The sequence below is a fragment of the Protopterus annectens genome, chromosome 11.part0 (genome assembly GCF_019279795.1).
Source record: "Protopterus annectens isolate FY-2018-M chromosome 11.part0, PAN1.0, whole genome shotgun sequence".
NCBI lineage: Eukaryota > Metazoa > Chordata > Ceratodontiformes > Protopteridae > Protopterus > Protopterus annectens.
This window is the reverse complement of record NC_056745.1, coordinates 1,120,108,189-1,120,124,659: the sequence shown is the minus strand read 5'-3', so window position 1 is coordinate 1,120,124,659 and position 16,471 is coordinate 1,120,108,189. Positions and strand designations below refer to the sequence as shown.

Below are 16,471 nucleotides of genomic sequence, written 5' to 3'. Positions count from 1 at the left end.
CGAATGGTCTACAGAGCTATTACCTGCTTCTACAGGGCCATCTGGTGGAGGCTGGACTGCTAAAGAATCCAGCTGAGACTTCTAGGCCTTCTTGTTACCTAGCGAGAGTATCTCAGGGTTAATGGATTCTGACACGCTACCCTGGGATAACTGTTTAAGCTGTTGGTTTTCAAGATAAATAGCCAGAGTAGACAAATGGCTTCTGAGTATCTTAGTCCCAAGCACCTTACAGACAATACAAGAGGTATGGTCGTGGGAAGCAATCAAACAAGACAGACACTGTTCATGGCAATCCTTATGGGGAATCTGGCTCCCACACCAACATTTTCCCTTTTTAGATGACATGAACTCTAGGTAAGCAAAATAAAATATGAGGCCAAAGAAAAAAACAACCCCAATGGTGCACTTATCTGATGGCTTGGTACTCAGCACAGCAACAAGGTGTTCATACCAGTGAGCAATAATGGTGTTTGGACTAGTGGAAAAGACGTTCTGGGTAACTACATCCATATGTCCCTTGTATGCCCTATGTCCTGTGCAGAGAGAATGTGTGAGACATATGGCACATATTAAGATCATAAGGCTTTGGTACACTGGCTGAACATTGAGCTGCGCATGGCGGGAGATGCTGGCAGTAAAGAATACTGCATCAGTGATACAGAAGGACATCATTAGATATGACAGCCAGCTCTATGGCTTTCAGAGAGAAAACCCTGATGCAGTTAACCAGTATTCAATCACTGGCTCTGATGCCATTAGGAGCTGGCTGAGGAGAATGGAAGTGAGGGACCACTGCTAAACAGACTGCTTATCCCAGGGGAAGAAAGGTAGTTCCCACTTATCACTGATGACAACTGGGCAGCACTAGATGTTTATCTACTGGCCAAGCCTGCACTAATATTAGTGCATCTGCAATATGCAGTTGAGGGAAAATGGAGTGTGGAGGGATGCATCACCTTGGAAAGCAGCAACAGTGAGTTCAGAGGAGCTCCGGGGGGGGGGGGGGTGTTCCTATGGAGAGAGGATAGGCTGCCTTCCAAGACGAATCAGCTGGCCCACTCCCTATCACCGGACTCTTGGTGGGGAAGGGAGGGTTGATAAGGATTCCCAAGCAAAAATGAATTAGCCACAGTCATCTCATTTAGCCAGGCAATATGAACTTTCCATTCTGTATAAATGAATGGACTAAATGAAACCTCATCAGGCAAGAACTTTGGGGGAGGGGTGAATCATTACGACAAGTAGTAAACACAACTGTAGCAATTAAAACAGTTTGTAAGAAGACAGCTCATTTGCACTCTCAATTATGCCTTCTTGGCTCACCGCATATGACAAAATACAGACTTGCTCAAGAAACCCTATGCATACATATAACTAATTTATATCATGGGAAAATACAAATCTTCACAAATGGAGTATCAGGTTAAAGTGCTGCCTTCGTCAGCGCTCTAGACTACACATCTAAAATCACAATGCATTTCAGAACTAAAATGACTAACTCTCACCGGCTCCTATAATGCACAGGCATAAAGCCCCAGCTACGTATTGTGCAGGCAATCCAAGTTCTTTTAGTGGCTTGGGCATGACATAGCCAATGTGGAGGACAAACATGCTCACCCTGGGAGGGGAGACAGAGCCAGTCATTGACTGCAACAGCCTTTTGGAGGAAGGTACCTGTGCCCTTGTAATGGCTCACCAAGATGTCAGTGGGTAGCAGACTTCACTAAACTGCAGCACAAGAACATGCATTTGCATACTGGAAGGTGATGTGGCCTCTGCTTTGGCAGAAATTGCATGTCCCTTGAATCAGGAAAGGGATTAGCCTAAGTAAAAACACAAGCTAACTCCATGGCTGCCTCAATGACAGCAAACCCCCATACAGCTCACCCTAGTGGATCTAGGATGATTACCACAAGTATGGAATAAGCAAGATCAAGTCCAATTTGGGGAGGCTTGATGAATGACAGGTAATTGAAGCAAAAAGAATAAGGGACAAAAAAGAAAGAAAATTACTATCCCTCAAACAGACAAAAGATAGTGCTCACTTGCTCTCTCATTTATGGATACTTGGCTCATCATATGTGGCAAAATATTGGTTTACTCAAGCAACTCCATGTATACATGGGAGTGTTTAACTGTTTCCAGTTGTGTATACTCATTTTAGACGTCAACCTGTAGCAATTAAAACAGTTTGTAAGAGCAGAGCTCATGTCGCCAATTTACATGACAAGAAAATACAAATAACAGCATTAGATGGGATAACACTGAGAAACTTGCCTGACCTCAACTTTCCAAGAGACAACAAAGCTGATTTATTTCTTTCTTCTACTTACCAGTTTCAGGATTCCTTCTACAATGGACTAACATGGAATCTTCAAGAAACTCCACATTTATATTACACATGTATATATTCTACATGTCATTTTCTCTCTTTACAAAAAAAGTGTTTACTAAACTTTGATTTGTACTTTTATCATGTATGGAGAACACTGTAATGAAATGTTCTAGTGTTTAGCATGGCTATACATGAAATGGGTCTGCCTTTGATCACTACATTACCCTGGCAAGTAAACTCCCAAACAAACAAACAAACAAACAAACAAACAAACAAACAAACAAACAAACAAACAAACAAACAGGAGTGTTTCAATGCACAAGGATAAGCACTGCTTTGTCTGCGTTTCTTTCTCCATGTTCAAGAAAAGCAGCTATCTGTTTTGTTTACCCCTGCTACTGCTTACTGTGGATTAACACATATACAGAAACATAGCAAGAGGATGAAACCCGAAAGCATAAAAACTGGCAATTCTACAGAAATGCCCTCTCACTGAATTTAGCGGCACCTCTACAGCTGTCATACAATATATGTCATTTTTTTTTTTGGGGGGGGGGGTGGAAACCTGCAGAGGACAGTGAAAATGTATTAAGTTTCAGCTAGCATTTCTAATATGCTTGATTTCAAGCAATTCTATTATCTTACATTTTGTCAGCTGTCAAAGATCAGAAGTATTATGACACTTTTTCCAACAGATTCTGACAGCCAAGCAATTAAAGACCTGGAAAAACAGAATTTCCACATTATAATGTTTTCTTATATTTAAAAAAGTGTAAAAATACAATTAAACAATGCATCTGGCTGCTAAAAGATGATATGAACACACATTACAAGCTACCTACAGGCACTCCATGCTCCATTAGGATGTTGGGATTCATAATGGTAACCAGCTGATGAAGCAGATCAGGCTGTATTTCGAAGAGCTCAGGAGCCAATTTTTTCATCACTTCTTCCAGCTGCTCAGCCGCATGTCCTGGGACACCATACCATGTCTTAGGTTCACCCCTAAAAAACACAAATGCAGTGCGCATACTGATGAAATACACAATTTAAATATTATAAAATAACTTGTTTCTTACAACGTGTCATCATCAGTGTCAAAGAAAGCACCGTCATCATGGCCGTGCATATGCCAATGATGAAATAAACATAGCACAATACTCAATGAAATATCTAGTTCACACATAAGGTGTTAACCCAACCAGGTATGCAGGAAAGATGGTAAGTATTCACCATATTAATTATGTTTGACAGGACCCTTGGGTATCTTCCCTAAGTGAAGGAAATTTTTGCTACAGCTTCAAAGTGCAGCTTTAACAACCAAGCACTAGTATGATGAACAGAGCGAACAAAGCCTCCACTCTTCAAGATCAAAAATATGGGAATATTTTGCTTAGTTACTGGTCTGTTCATTGCACTGTTACCTACAAGACCTGCTTTTCTATCCACACTACTGTTTCCAGAGAATGACAGTGATGACAGTTGTCCCTTGAGAAGCTCAAAAACCTATCAAAGTGACCAAACGAAGCTCAAAGTCTGTATAACATTTAATGAATCAGGGTACTGACACAATGAGAGATCTATGCACCAGCTTACAGAACAGTACAGTTTAAGCAATTTAACTTGGAATTCTCTAAACAGGGAATTTTTAGGTAATAGTATCTACTTTTGTTTTCAAGCCTATTCCAAAACGGAAGCCCAAACTTGATCTAGAAAATCACTTCAGCGAAGAAAGGTCGCCAGTTCCGGGATCCTGTAGTGGTGCAGGTACATTGCTTCTTCAGTGATGTATGGAAGGGAACCTTTAATGTATAGACAACTTGTTGTTGTAGATCGCGGCACAGTGAGGATAAGGGAATATTCTCTTTTTGCCACTGTAATGCGATCTTTAAGTTAGTATATATAAGTAGCGGGGGTGTGGGGGGGTGCAGGGGAGCTTCCCCCCTGCATAAATGTGTTTGCTATATTTTTTCCTTTTGTAGTTTGGTGAATTGTTTTTTGTGAAAGTGCGTTTTCACATATATGCACTTTCATGAAAGCGGACTCGTCTATTTGAAATTCGGTAAAGTGTCTTTTTGATGGGTAGAAGTAGACCCATTTAAGACAGTTAGATTTTGGTGACACAAGGTAACAATTAAACATATTTATTCAGCAGCTGTAACACACAATGCATGGTGTGTAAATCTACAGTGTGGTTACGTGGTTTACGATTTAGCTAACAGCTTTTTTATTATACATATGTGCATACTTTGCATTGGCATTTCCTATATGCAGGAACAATGTGTGCTTATTGCATGCATCTTTATTTCTGAAATACAACAAAACATGACTATTATAATTTCATTTTTGCAAACAGTGCAATGCCCATACATGATGCGCCTACTACTCATAATGTCTGTGGAGACAATCATTTTATAATTATGTTTATTGTTTATAAAATATTAAAAAAGAAGCTTAAATTCAGATGATCAGTGCTTCCATTTTACTTTCAACAACTTGTCATTATTAAGCATGTAAATCGATATATCACAAACTATTCTGCCTAGTCTGGAAATTGTAGGAATACTACATACAGAATAATGTTCAGGAAGAGGAGGAGTGAGGTTCAAGGAAAGGCAGGAATTCGACAATTTATGCAATGTTGGACTGATGATAATTACAAGGAAAGAAAAGATGTGTGATGTATAATATATGTAAATAGAAAAAGATGTTAATGTGGTTTGTTCTCTTTTCTGTAAATGCATGTTTGCCTATGTCTTAAGTGATACTTTAATAAGGCTGTTAAAAATATATCAGTCAGTCCAACATTACATAAATTGTTCAATTCCTGTCTTCCCTTAAACCTTCCACCTTCTACGGATTATTTTTCTGCATGTATTGTTCCCAAAAACTCCATTTATTTCTACACAATGTCCTGCTTCCCTTTTCTAAAGATCCCATTCTCCAGTACTTTTACCTCCTTTACAATGTTCAGTACTTCAAGAATAGCTGATTTAGATTTTGAGTTACATTTTCTACTAATTGCTTTTGTAGCTGCCAGTTGCATTAAACGTATTTATGTCTTACTAATTCTAGGCAATTCAGATCCCATGTTCCAGCTCAAAAGAATAATTTTCTTAGCTACAAAGACTTGTTCCCTCAACATTTCTGACAAAACAAGCTATAGGGATTTTCTTAAATATTCTGTCCAGTCTTAATACCAAGTTTAATTTAACAATGCTCTTAAACAAAAACAGTTCAAAATACAAGTCAACTATTTATAATATAACAGAAGATCAAGTATTAACTAGAGCCCATACCGTTTTGTTTTCACTGCACTACAAAATCTTAACAAGTGGACCAATGGCTTCACACATTTTATTACTGTCTGGTTTATTAAATATATGTAAATCTTGGGTATTCTTACATGTCAGCATCCTCCTCAAGTTCAATTACAATTACAAAATCCCATACAGCCCATTATTTACTAAGGAGTTGTGTTTCTGATTTATAATAACTATCTGTTCTATATTTATGATTTCTGTAATCATCTTTTTTAACCTCTCACATTGATGGTTTGTCTACAGTTTTCAATTTTCAAGTTGGGGCTTTCTTAACCACTATCAACATTAAAGACGCCAGAACTTTCACCTACTGAATACATTACATTATGTCAATTCAATGATCTCAATACTATGGTTAAATCCTCTTCACTCCTTAGCATACTGTTAAGTTCTTTCTTGTACTGAAAGACCACCATACATTCACAAAATACATGCTCTCAAGATCCTCCTTCTGAACCATTAACTCTCTAATACATTCCTCTTGTCTATGGGAATATATGCTTAAGCCTTGTAGGGATACAGAAATATTTCTGCAAAGATTTCCAAGCAAAAATTTTAAATCTTCTCAATTTAGTTGTATATCTACGAATAAGATACATTTCCCTCTGCTGATCATCTATAACATCAATAATTAAGCATTCAATCCATGCTGTTTTTAATTTTATATTGTATTGTTTTCTCAAATCTAATGCTGCCTTAAATGATCTGTTTATTCCTCTTTTCCAGCCTGAGATTTCTTTTCTGGCCCAAATTATGAAATCTGCTGTTTATCATTTAAAAACTTACTATTAAGCCTCTGCATACACCTTCCTTGAATTCTAATATTATGTATACCTATATCTGCAAACTGATCAGCATTCAGCAACCCAAAGATCTGTCTTAACCCCATATTATTACCTCATTTCCTTTCATAACCTGCTCCCAAAGTCTCAGTATTTTTTTTCTTTTCTTTTCTAAATACTCATTACAATTTTTTTTCTGTCTCTTTCTTATTACTATATATATAGTACAGACTATTGCTGCTATTCTATTTTGTCATGGTATAATTTCCTTTAAAATTCTTTCCAAAAGCACTTGTGTGATTCTGTCATCATCTTGTCAGGTACCATGCCTATCATCTGCTTCCATTTGGGCATACATTCCATGTCCTGAATGAAATGTACAATCTAAGCTGTGTGGCTTTGTAGTATGCCTCCAAGTCTGGAAGTAAAGAAGTTATGTACTCACCATAACGTTCCATCTGAGAAGTTCTACTTCATTTGTCTCCAACCTGTGGGTATCGGATCCGTAACAGATCCGAGCGGGCAACTTCACAAGCATCTGCTCTAAGGTCCAAGCTCCTCCCCTACCCATAATGCACCACCACTACCTTCCAACCCTCAGATCGTGTTTGCTACACTCTACACTGAACAACCCAATACCAAAACACCTTACACACACAAAAAAACAGCTACGAGCACTGTCCATATGGTAAGGCCAGAGGGAAGGCGGGAGTGACGGCTGAAGACAAATGAAGTTGAACTACTCAGATGGAACGTTATGGTGAGTACATAACTTCTTCATCTGAAGTAGTTTACTTCATTCGATCTTCAACCTGTGGGACAAAGTCCCCAGCTACTAAACACTTGGGTGGCCCTCATGGAAGGATATTCCAGAGCACCGTGGACCCAAAGGATGCTCTCCTTCGAGAAACCAAATCCAATTTATGGTGAGAAATAAAGGTATGAGATGAAGACCAAGTAGCCGCAGAACAAATGTCGTCTAAGGATACTCTCGCCCACAAAGCCACAGAAGTAGCCATGGACCTTGTCAAGTGAGCTCTAACATGACCCGGAGGAGACAAACCTTTATCCTTGTAGCTCTGAAGGATACATAGGGAGATCCACCTAGCAATGGTCACCTTGGAAATAGGTTTATCCAAAAAGGGTTTAGGGAAGGACACAAACAACTGGTCAGATTTACGAAAAGTTTTGGTCCTGTTTAAATAGAACCGTAACTGTCTATGAACATCCAACAAATGCAACTTGTATTCAATTTTGTTTGTAAATTTTGGAAAGAAAACAGGTAAATTGATAGTTTGATATTAACCTCCGATGCTACTTTTGGGAGAAAAGAAGGACTGGTGCAAAGAGAAACCCTGTCCTTGTGGAAAATCATGTATGGGACCTTGACAGACAACGCCTGAAGTTCTGAAACCCTTCTAGCAGAGATGACAGCCATTAGAAAGGCTGTCTTCCAAGACAAAAACTAAAGATCTGTGGTTGCTGCAGGTTCAAATGGAGGAAAGTACAGTTTTGTACCTACCATAAATGTAGATGTCCGATAGGTATGCATCTGCAGTCCTTACATATGGGTTGTCCTGCCTCAGGCAGCCCTTCGGTCGGCCGGATTCCAAAGTCTGGGTCCGACGTCGGCTGATGTCGCCCTTTTCCCTGACGTCAGAGCGCCTGGGGTATAAAAGCGTCAGCCGACGCCATCTTCCTCAGTTTTTCTTGCCCCAGATGCCAGGTGCCCTCTAATGAAGGCTAAATTTGGAGAGATGCAAAAAATTCCAAACACGCACAGTAATATAAAACAAATACACCATAATAGATAACCCCAGCTAGCTAGAAAGAGGGATAAATACCCAAGGAATACCACAGAGGGGTAGGAGGGAGGGAAAGCCTGACTGCAGATGCATACCTATCGGACATCTACATTTATGGTAGGTACAAAACTGTACTATGTCCTTCAAGGATGCATCTGCAGTCCTTACATATGGGTAGAATACCATAGCCAAGCTGGGGGGTGGTAGGACCTAAGAAAAGGATGGTGAAGCTAAAATGCCCTGCAGGACTGCAGTAGCAAAGCCTGCTCTGGATCTGGAATATAAAGGTAAGTTGTAATGCTTGGAAAATGTATGCACGGAGCTCCATGTAGCAGCTTCTAAGATGTCCTTTGTAGCCACCCCTCTTAAGAAGGCTGTGGAGGTGGCTGTGGCTCTGGTGGAATGAGGTCTAATGTTAGCTGGCACAGTTTTGCCATGAAAAGAGTAACAGAATCGAATGCAATTCCCTATCCATTTTGAAATTGTCTTTTTGGAAATTGCTTTTCCTTGTACACCAGCAGCATATGCTACAAAGAGCTGGTCAGTTTTCCTGTAAGTCTTAGTTCTGTCCAAGTAGTAGCGCAACTGTCTGTGAATGTCCAGGGTATGCAGAAGTTTCTCTCCTTTATTTTGTAGATTTGGAAAGAAGGTAGGCAGGTGAATAGCTTGGTTCAGTGAGACCCTGGATACCACCTTTGGCATGAATGAAGGATTGATTCTCAATGAGACTCTGTCCTGATGAAAAGTAAGAAATGGTTGTACTGCCATGAGGGCCTGTAACTCAGATACTCTTCTTGCTGAGGTTATGGCCAGAAGGAAGGCAGTCTTCCAAGACAGGAACTGTAGTTCTGCAGATGCTGCTGGTTCAAAGGGAGGTAGAGTTAATTTTTCCAACATGAAGTTAAGGTCCCATGTAGGCACTGGTGGTTTCCTTGGAGGGTTGATGTTTTTTATCCCTCTGAGAAACTGCTTTAGCAGCGGATGAGAAAATACAGGTGGATCAGTGTTGTACTCTGCTGAAATTGCTGAAGCATGAATTTTTATGGAAGAGTAAGAAAGGCCATTATGGAGCATTTCTGCCAAGTATTCCAGGATATGTGGAATGCTCACTACTGTCGGATCTTGGCCCTTTGTGGAGTTCCAAGTGCGAAATCTTTTCCATTTTGCTGAATATGCCTTTCTTGTGGAAGGTCACCGAGCTTCCTTGATGATATCCTTTACCCTTCTGGATAGTTTATCCAGGCGAGGAGTCAAGGTATTTTCCAGGCTGTCAGCTGCAAGGTTTTTAGGCTGGAGTGCAGAGTTTTGTAATTGTGCTGTGTCAGAAGAAGTGGCCATTGTAGTAGAGGCCACGGTTTCGTGCGTGACAAGCTCCTTAACAGTGGGTACCAGTGTTGCCTTGGCCAGTCCGGAGCTATCAGAATCACTTTTGGTTGTTCTGTCCTGATCTTCAGTAAGACCTTGGTCATTAACGGAAGAGGTGGAAATGCATATACTGTTAGAGCATTCCAGCTGAAAGAGAGAGCGTCCACTTTCCATGCTTGTGGGTGGTATATCCTTGTGCAGAATTTCTTCAGTTGATGGTTGTGGTGGGAGGCAAAAAGATCTACGTCCGGCCTTCCCCATGATTGTGTTATTTGAAGAAAGGTGTCTGGGTGCAACATCTATTCGTGTGGATCCATGATGTTTCTGCTTAGGCTGTCCGCCAGTACATTGTCTTTTCCTGGTACAAACTGGGATTGCAGCTCTATATTGAGTTTTAGGGAAAGTTTCCAAAGATTCATTGCCAGCCTGCAAAGAGGGTAAGAATGGGTATCTCCCTGCTTGTTTATGTACCACATAACTGTGGTATTGTCTGTCTTTATTAGCAGGTGGCCTTGATGCAGGAAGTGCTTGAAGGCCTCGATTGAATGTATCACTGCCAGCATTTACTTCTGGTTTATGTGCAGGCAAAATTCTGTTTGTGTCCATTGTCCTTGAATGCATCTGCCCTCCATGTGAGCTCCCCATCCATGGTCTGAGGTGTCCGTTGTAATGGTTTGGCTGATATTTGGTTTGCTGAAAGGCAGACCCATGTTTGACTGGCTTGCTTGAGCCCACCACAGAAATTCCTTTTGAAGGCATGGAATGAGGGGGATCAAAGCTTCTAGGCTGTGACTGTGTTGAGACCATAGACTCCTTAGGTACCATTGTAGTTTCCTCATATGCAGCCTTGCTTGTGGAATCAGAAGAATGCAAGATGCCATGAAACCCAGGGCCTGCAGGATTTTCCTTGCAGTCAGTTGGGTTTGTTTTGTCAGGTTTCTGAAATAATCCGGTAGTTGTTCTTGTTTTTCTTCTGTGAGAAAAGCCATTTGGGTGGTTGAATCTAGTTTTGCACACAGAAAAATTATTCTTTGGGATGGAACAAGTCTTGATTTTTGAATGTTGACTGTGTATCCCAAGGCCTGAAGTAGGCGGATGGCATAATTCAAGTGTTTTACCAATGTTTGTTGGCTGTCCTCTTGTATAAGGCAGTCGTCCAGGTATGGGTATATTTGAATCCCCTGAAGTCTGCAATGTGCAATTACTGATGCCAGGCATTTCGTGAATACTCTGGGCGCAGTAGATAAGCCAAAGGGCAATGCTGAGAATTGATAATGCTCTGAACCTGCAAGAAATCTGAGGTGCCTTCTGCAACTTTGTCTGATAGGGACATGCAGGTATGCCTCCTTGAGGTCTAGAGTTACCAGCCAGGACCCCTTGCCCAGCATGGGAAGGAGTTGCTGTAAGGTCAGCATTTTGAATTTTGGCACAATGAGGTAAGTATTTAGTGCGGACAAGTCCAGAATAGGCCTCCATTGCTTTTCTTTTCTTGGGACAAGAAATAGTCTGGAATAAAATCCTTGGCCTTGTTCTATGAGAGGAACCTTTTCTATTGCTTTCATTTGCAGTAGGTTGGAAATTTGCTTGAAAGCCTCTGTCCTTTGATTCGGTGGCAGATTTGGCATGCCTTGTCTTTTTGGTAATGTATGAAAATGGAATCTGTATCCTTTGTCTATTATTTGCAGTATCCATTTGTCCCTTGTAATAATGTGCCAATTTTCTGAGAATAAAGATAGCTTTCCGCCCAAAGGTGCTTCCAATTGAGCCCAGGTTGGCGGGGTCAAAGTCAAGTCATTTAGTTTGTCCTTGTGCAGCAGGTGCAGGTCCTGCACTACCTCTTTGGTTAGGAGGCTGCCATTGACGTCCTCTGTAGGAGCCTCTAGCTTACCCTCTACCTCTGGCATGCCTATTTTTGCCTCTTTGAAATCTGTCTGTGTCTGGAAAGGACCAATTCTTAGAAGGCCAATTTCTGCTGAATCTTGGTGGTTGGACCTGGAGAAAATCTTTGACTGTCTGTACTGACTTAGCCTTTTCCTCAAATTTCTTTAAGACCTCTTGAGCCGTGGAACCAAATAACTTTTGTTTTTCCAGGGGTGCATCCAGAAGCTTTGCTTTAACATGATCTGGCAGTGTTTGTTCCTTCAGCCAAGCATGTCTACGTATGACTGCACCTGTCATTGCTGATCTACATGAAGCTTCCAATGCATCATAACCACACTGTAAAAAATGGTTGCTAACCTGCTGGGAGTTATGCACCAGATCCTGAAGCACCTTGCGATCTAGGGGTTCAGGTGAGGTTAGTTTTTTATGCAATTCATCTAACAGATATTCTTGATACTGTATCATATGGAATTGACAATTCAATGCTCTCATAGAAAGAGTAGGAGAAGTGTACACTTTTTTACCCCATCTCTCTAAGGCCCTGGATTCCCTTTCAGAAGGAAGTGGGTTCTTAGTAGTGGAGGTTGCAACCCCTTTAGGCCCCTGGGAAATAGTTTCTGGGTCAGCCGAGTGGCCCTTGTAAAGGAATAGATGTGTGTCCGGGACCCTGTAGTACCGGTCGGGTTTGACAGGAGCCGGAGGAAGGGAGTCTGGGGAAATACTAGACTCGGAGTACACATCCTCTATAACATTTAAAACAGGAGGAATAGCCAAAGGTCTATGCTGAGCCAAATGCAAAAAAGTCCTTAACCTCTTCCTGGAATCAGAGAATTCCTGGCCTTGCCATTTAAAATGCTCTCTCATGGAGTGAAGGGTCTCCCCAAAGGACAACTCTTCAGGGGGGGGAGGCTGAGGGAATAGATTCCTCTGCATCAGAATCCTCGTAGGCCGGAAAGGCCTCCTCCTGGTAATCTGAAAGGGCAGAGTCATCTGAGGCCTCATCAGAGAACTGGGGATCTGTCTGCTCAACCCTGGGCCTTTTGCCTGGAGGAGGTTGAGAGCCCCTGTCTGGGTGTGGCTGAGAGCCCCTGATTAAGGAGATAAGGTCCTCGGCTAAGCTTAAAATTTGTGAACCTAAAGAGGATTCCTGAGGAATAGCCTTTGGAGGGAGAGATTTTGGCTGTTTAGCAGCTTTAGCACGAGTAAAGGCCTTAATGGACATGGATACACTAGGCCTGGCTGCCCCACGTGCTGGGGTAGTTTTATCCACAGAAATAGTGTCGGATATTTCCGGAGCACCGGTTTCAGAAGGTAATTCTAAGACCGACCCAGTGGAAGCCTCTGGTACCGAAGGTACCGGCTGTGCGATGTCGTCGGTCAGAACCGGTAGAGATTCGGTTTCAGCAGAGACCGAGACACTAGCGGTAGGCCTGGGCGTGGAGTCGGCTGGAACCGCGGACCGCGTGTGTCGGTTCTTTTCCTTACGTTTTTTGGGTAAATGAGCTGTCGGAAGCTCCAACGGCATTTTATAGCAGTAAATTTGCCCAAAATATTCCTCTGCAAACTCTGCCCGACGCCTAAGAGTGCGTTTATTGAAGGAAGCACAGGCTGTACAGGCCGAGACGTCGTGGTCTGGGCCTAGGCAAGGTAAGCAGTAAGAGTGGAAATCCTTATGAGGTATTTGTTTCCCACAATTTAAACAATTATTAAATTTAACCGTTTGATCTGACATCGGCTAAGGCAAGAAAGAGTCCCCAACGGGGTACTTAGCTTTTTTGAAGACTTCGGTAGCTAAAATCACAGGAGCTGGCCGACCGGCACTTGCGAACTGCTTCTGCTTCGGGCACCGCGCGGCAAGAAAGACCGAGGAAGATGGGGTCGGCTGACGCTTTTATACCCCAGGCGCTCTGACGTCGGGTAAAAGGGCGAAATCAGCCGACGCCGGACCCAGACTTTGGAATCCGGCCGACCGAAGGGCTGCCTGAGGCAGGACAACCCATATGTAAGGACTGTAGCTGCATCCTTGAAGGAGATCAACCAATGCTTGAAGTACCACAGTAAGGTCCCACGGGAGGGATGGGATTTTTGACTGGAGGATATTAGAGGAAGGAACCGTTGATAAAGGCTTTGCACAATCTGGAAGAGGCCAAAGAAGCACGTGAAAATGAGAAATGGCGGCTAGTTGAACCTTGACAGTAAATGAGCTAGCCCTTTGTTGAAAAATATTTGCCCAAATGTCAAGGATAGATGGAATGGAAGCCTTGAATGGATCTAAACTCCTTTGAGAGGCCCAAAAAGAAAAACCCTTCCATTTGCTATGATAAATCTTCCTGGTGGACGACTTATGAGCTGCCACAAGAATAGACTTTACAGAGGAAGACAATCCGGGAGTCCTAGCAATTAAGGGAACTGGAGCAGCCAAGCTGTGAGCTTCAGACTGCCCAGATTAGGATGAGGGACCATCGAGAGGTGTGAAATGAGATCCTGAATGGGATCCAAGATCCAAGGAGGAGCTAGAAGATGAGACCAAAAGAAGGGAAACCATACCTGGCGAGGCCAAAACGGGGCAATGAGGATCACTTTACTCTCCAGTTGATAAGCCTTCTGTAGGAACTTCGGAATAAGAGGTACAAGAGGATAAGCATAGAGAAGACCAGGAGGCCAAATGTGGACTAGAGCATCTCTGGGGGACTCCCCCGGCAGGGGGTTCAGAGCGAAGAACGCGCTGCACTTAACATTGGAAGGAGATGTGAAGAGATCGCAGCAAGGCCGACCTCACTCTAGAAAGATTTGCTCCGCTATTGACAGATGCAGAGACCACTCGTAAGGCATCAGAATAGTCTGCTTAGTTTGTCCACCAGAATGTTGGACCACCCCAGAATATGCGCTGCTACCAGAAAACGACCGGTGGATATTGCCCATTCCCAAACTCGCATGGACTTGCGACAAAGGGGGCAAGAGCTGGTCCCTCCCTGTTTGTTGATAAATCAGACCCCCGACATGCTGTCTGACTGGATTGCAATGGTTCCCAGAGGTAGAAAGGCATGAAGGGCCTGCAACGCTAAAAGGACTGCCCTCATCTCCAGAACATTTATATGCAAACTGGTCTCAATTGGGGACCACATGCCTTGGACTGTCCTTCCCAAACAATGACCCCCCCCCACCCTAGCTGGGAGGCATCCATGGTCATTGTGCCTTGGGCAGGGGTAAAAACAAAAGGTCGTTCTTCCAAGATTTCCGAAGACTGCATCCACCATAGAAGGGATGACCTGTAGACTCTGCTGATGTGTATTGGATGCTACAACGGAAGATCCAACGAAGACCACTGCACCACTAGAATCCACTGTAGTACTCGCATATGTAAGCGAGCACACGGTAGAAATGTTATCATCACTGCCATAGCACCTAGGACCCTTAAAACTGACTCTGCTGAGGGAAGATGAGATCGGTAAATGAAAGCGACATGCATCTTAAATTTTGAACTCTCTCCGAAGTCAGGAAAACTTTTGTCTGTAATGTGTCTATTCGTGCTCCTATGCATTCTATAACCTGGACAGGGTTTAGAAGAGATTTGGCTGTGTTGACTGTAATTCCTAGATAGTGTGCAAGATGTAGGAAATAGTCTCTGGTCCGACAAAGTAGATGGTCGGTGGGAGCAGTAAGGAGTCAATCATTCAGGTAAGGGTAGACCTGAATCCACTGAAGCCTCAGGTGAGCCACTAATGCTGCCATCACTTTGGTGAACACCCTGGGGGTTGTGGTGAGACCAAAGGGCAGGACTCGAAACTGATAATGAATGGCTCATAGCCAGAAGCAGAGAAACCTCCTGGAGCGTCTGTGCATCTTTATGTGACAGTAGGTCTCCTGGAGGTCAAAGGAGCACATCCAGTTGCTCTCCTGCAGGTACGGCAGGATGGTGTGTAAAGTGACCATCTGGAACTTCTCTTTGGCAACTGACAGGTTCAGAGTAGACAGGTCCAGAATGGGCCTTAAGTTCCCCGTCTGTTTTGGCACCAAAAAGAACCAGGAGTAGATGCCTGATCTGGAATGATCTGGAGGGACGGGTTCGATGGCTCATTTCTTTAGCAGCTTGGAAACCTCTAGTGCTGCTGCCTCCCTTTGTGTGGGTGGTACATCTGGGAGGTGTTTGTAAGGTGTAGGGAGAACCACAAACGGGATTGAGTAGCCTCTGGAAATTATCTGAAGCAACCAATGGTCTGATGACACGGACTCCCCATGTTGCCAGGTGCAATGACAAGTGACCCCCGACTGCCTCCAGAGCAGAGCAGACGGGCAACCCCTCAGGGTTGCTGCGTGGGCCTATGTGAGAATGGTTTTCGAGACCCAAAATTCCTCGGACCCCCTCTGCCTCTGTGACAGCATCTGTCCTGCCCCCCTCTGCCGTTAGGGGAAGAAGGGCCCTGAGTGTCCCGGGAATACTGAGACTTTCAGAAACACATCTTCTTTTGCCCTCGCTGATTCTGGGAAAAGGATCTTTGAGGGTATGAGAAGCATATTCCAATCTCATCTTTCTCACTCTGGACCAAGGTGTCACGGACGGTCTTACCAAACAGGGAAGAGCAAACATATGGAGCATTCACAAAAGACGCCTTGAAGGGTTCCGTGAACTGACACAATCTGATCCAGGCATTATGCCTCATGGACAAGCCAGACCCAGCTGCCCTAGCCGATCTTTCGGTCGCGTGTGAGAGGAGTCGCATAGACTTATTTGAAACTGCTGTCAAGGTAGTCATCCTTATGGAGAACGTAGCACTGTCCTCCTGCGACATGGACTTTGGCCGAGACTCAGCCAGTTCCTTAACCAGGTCGCGCTGCAGTCGAGAAACATGGGCCAGATAGTTCAGCGCCCTAATAGAAAAGGTCGGTGACGAATAAACCTGCTTCCCTAGGCGATCCATCATCCTAGACTCATGGTCAGGAGGATGGACCGAGGAACTCTTCTGGGCTAGTTCCTTCTTG

At 43.3% G+C, this 16,471-nt stretch overlaps 1 protein-coding gene across 1 annotated transcript in view; it reads right to left on the bottom strand.

Moving 5' to 3' along the window:
* The window catches only part of KDM5A (lysine demethylase 5A), a 2,605,143-nt gene that overhangs the window by 1,690,706 nt on the left and 897,966 nt on the right, over nt 1-16,471 (bottom strand). The window contains exon 12 of the mRNA XM_044088480.1: nt 3,178-3,340. Within this exon, the coding sequence (XP_043944415.1) occupies nt 3,178-3,340 (163 nt within the window). The remainder of the gene's footprint in view (nt 1-3,177; nt 3,341-16,471) is intronic.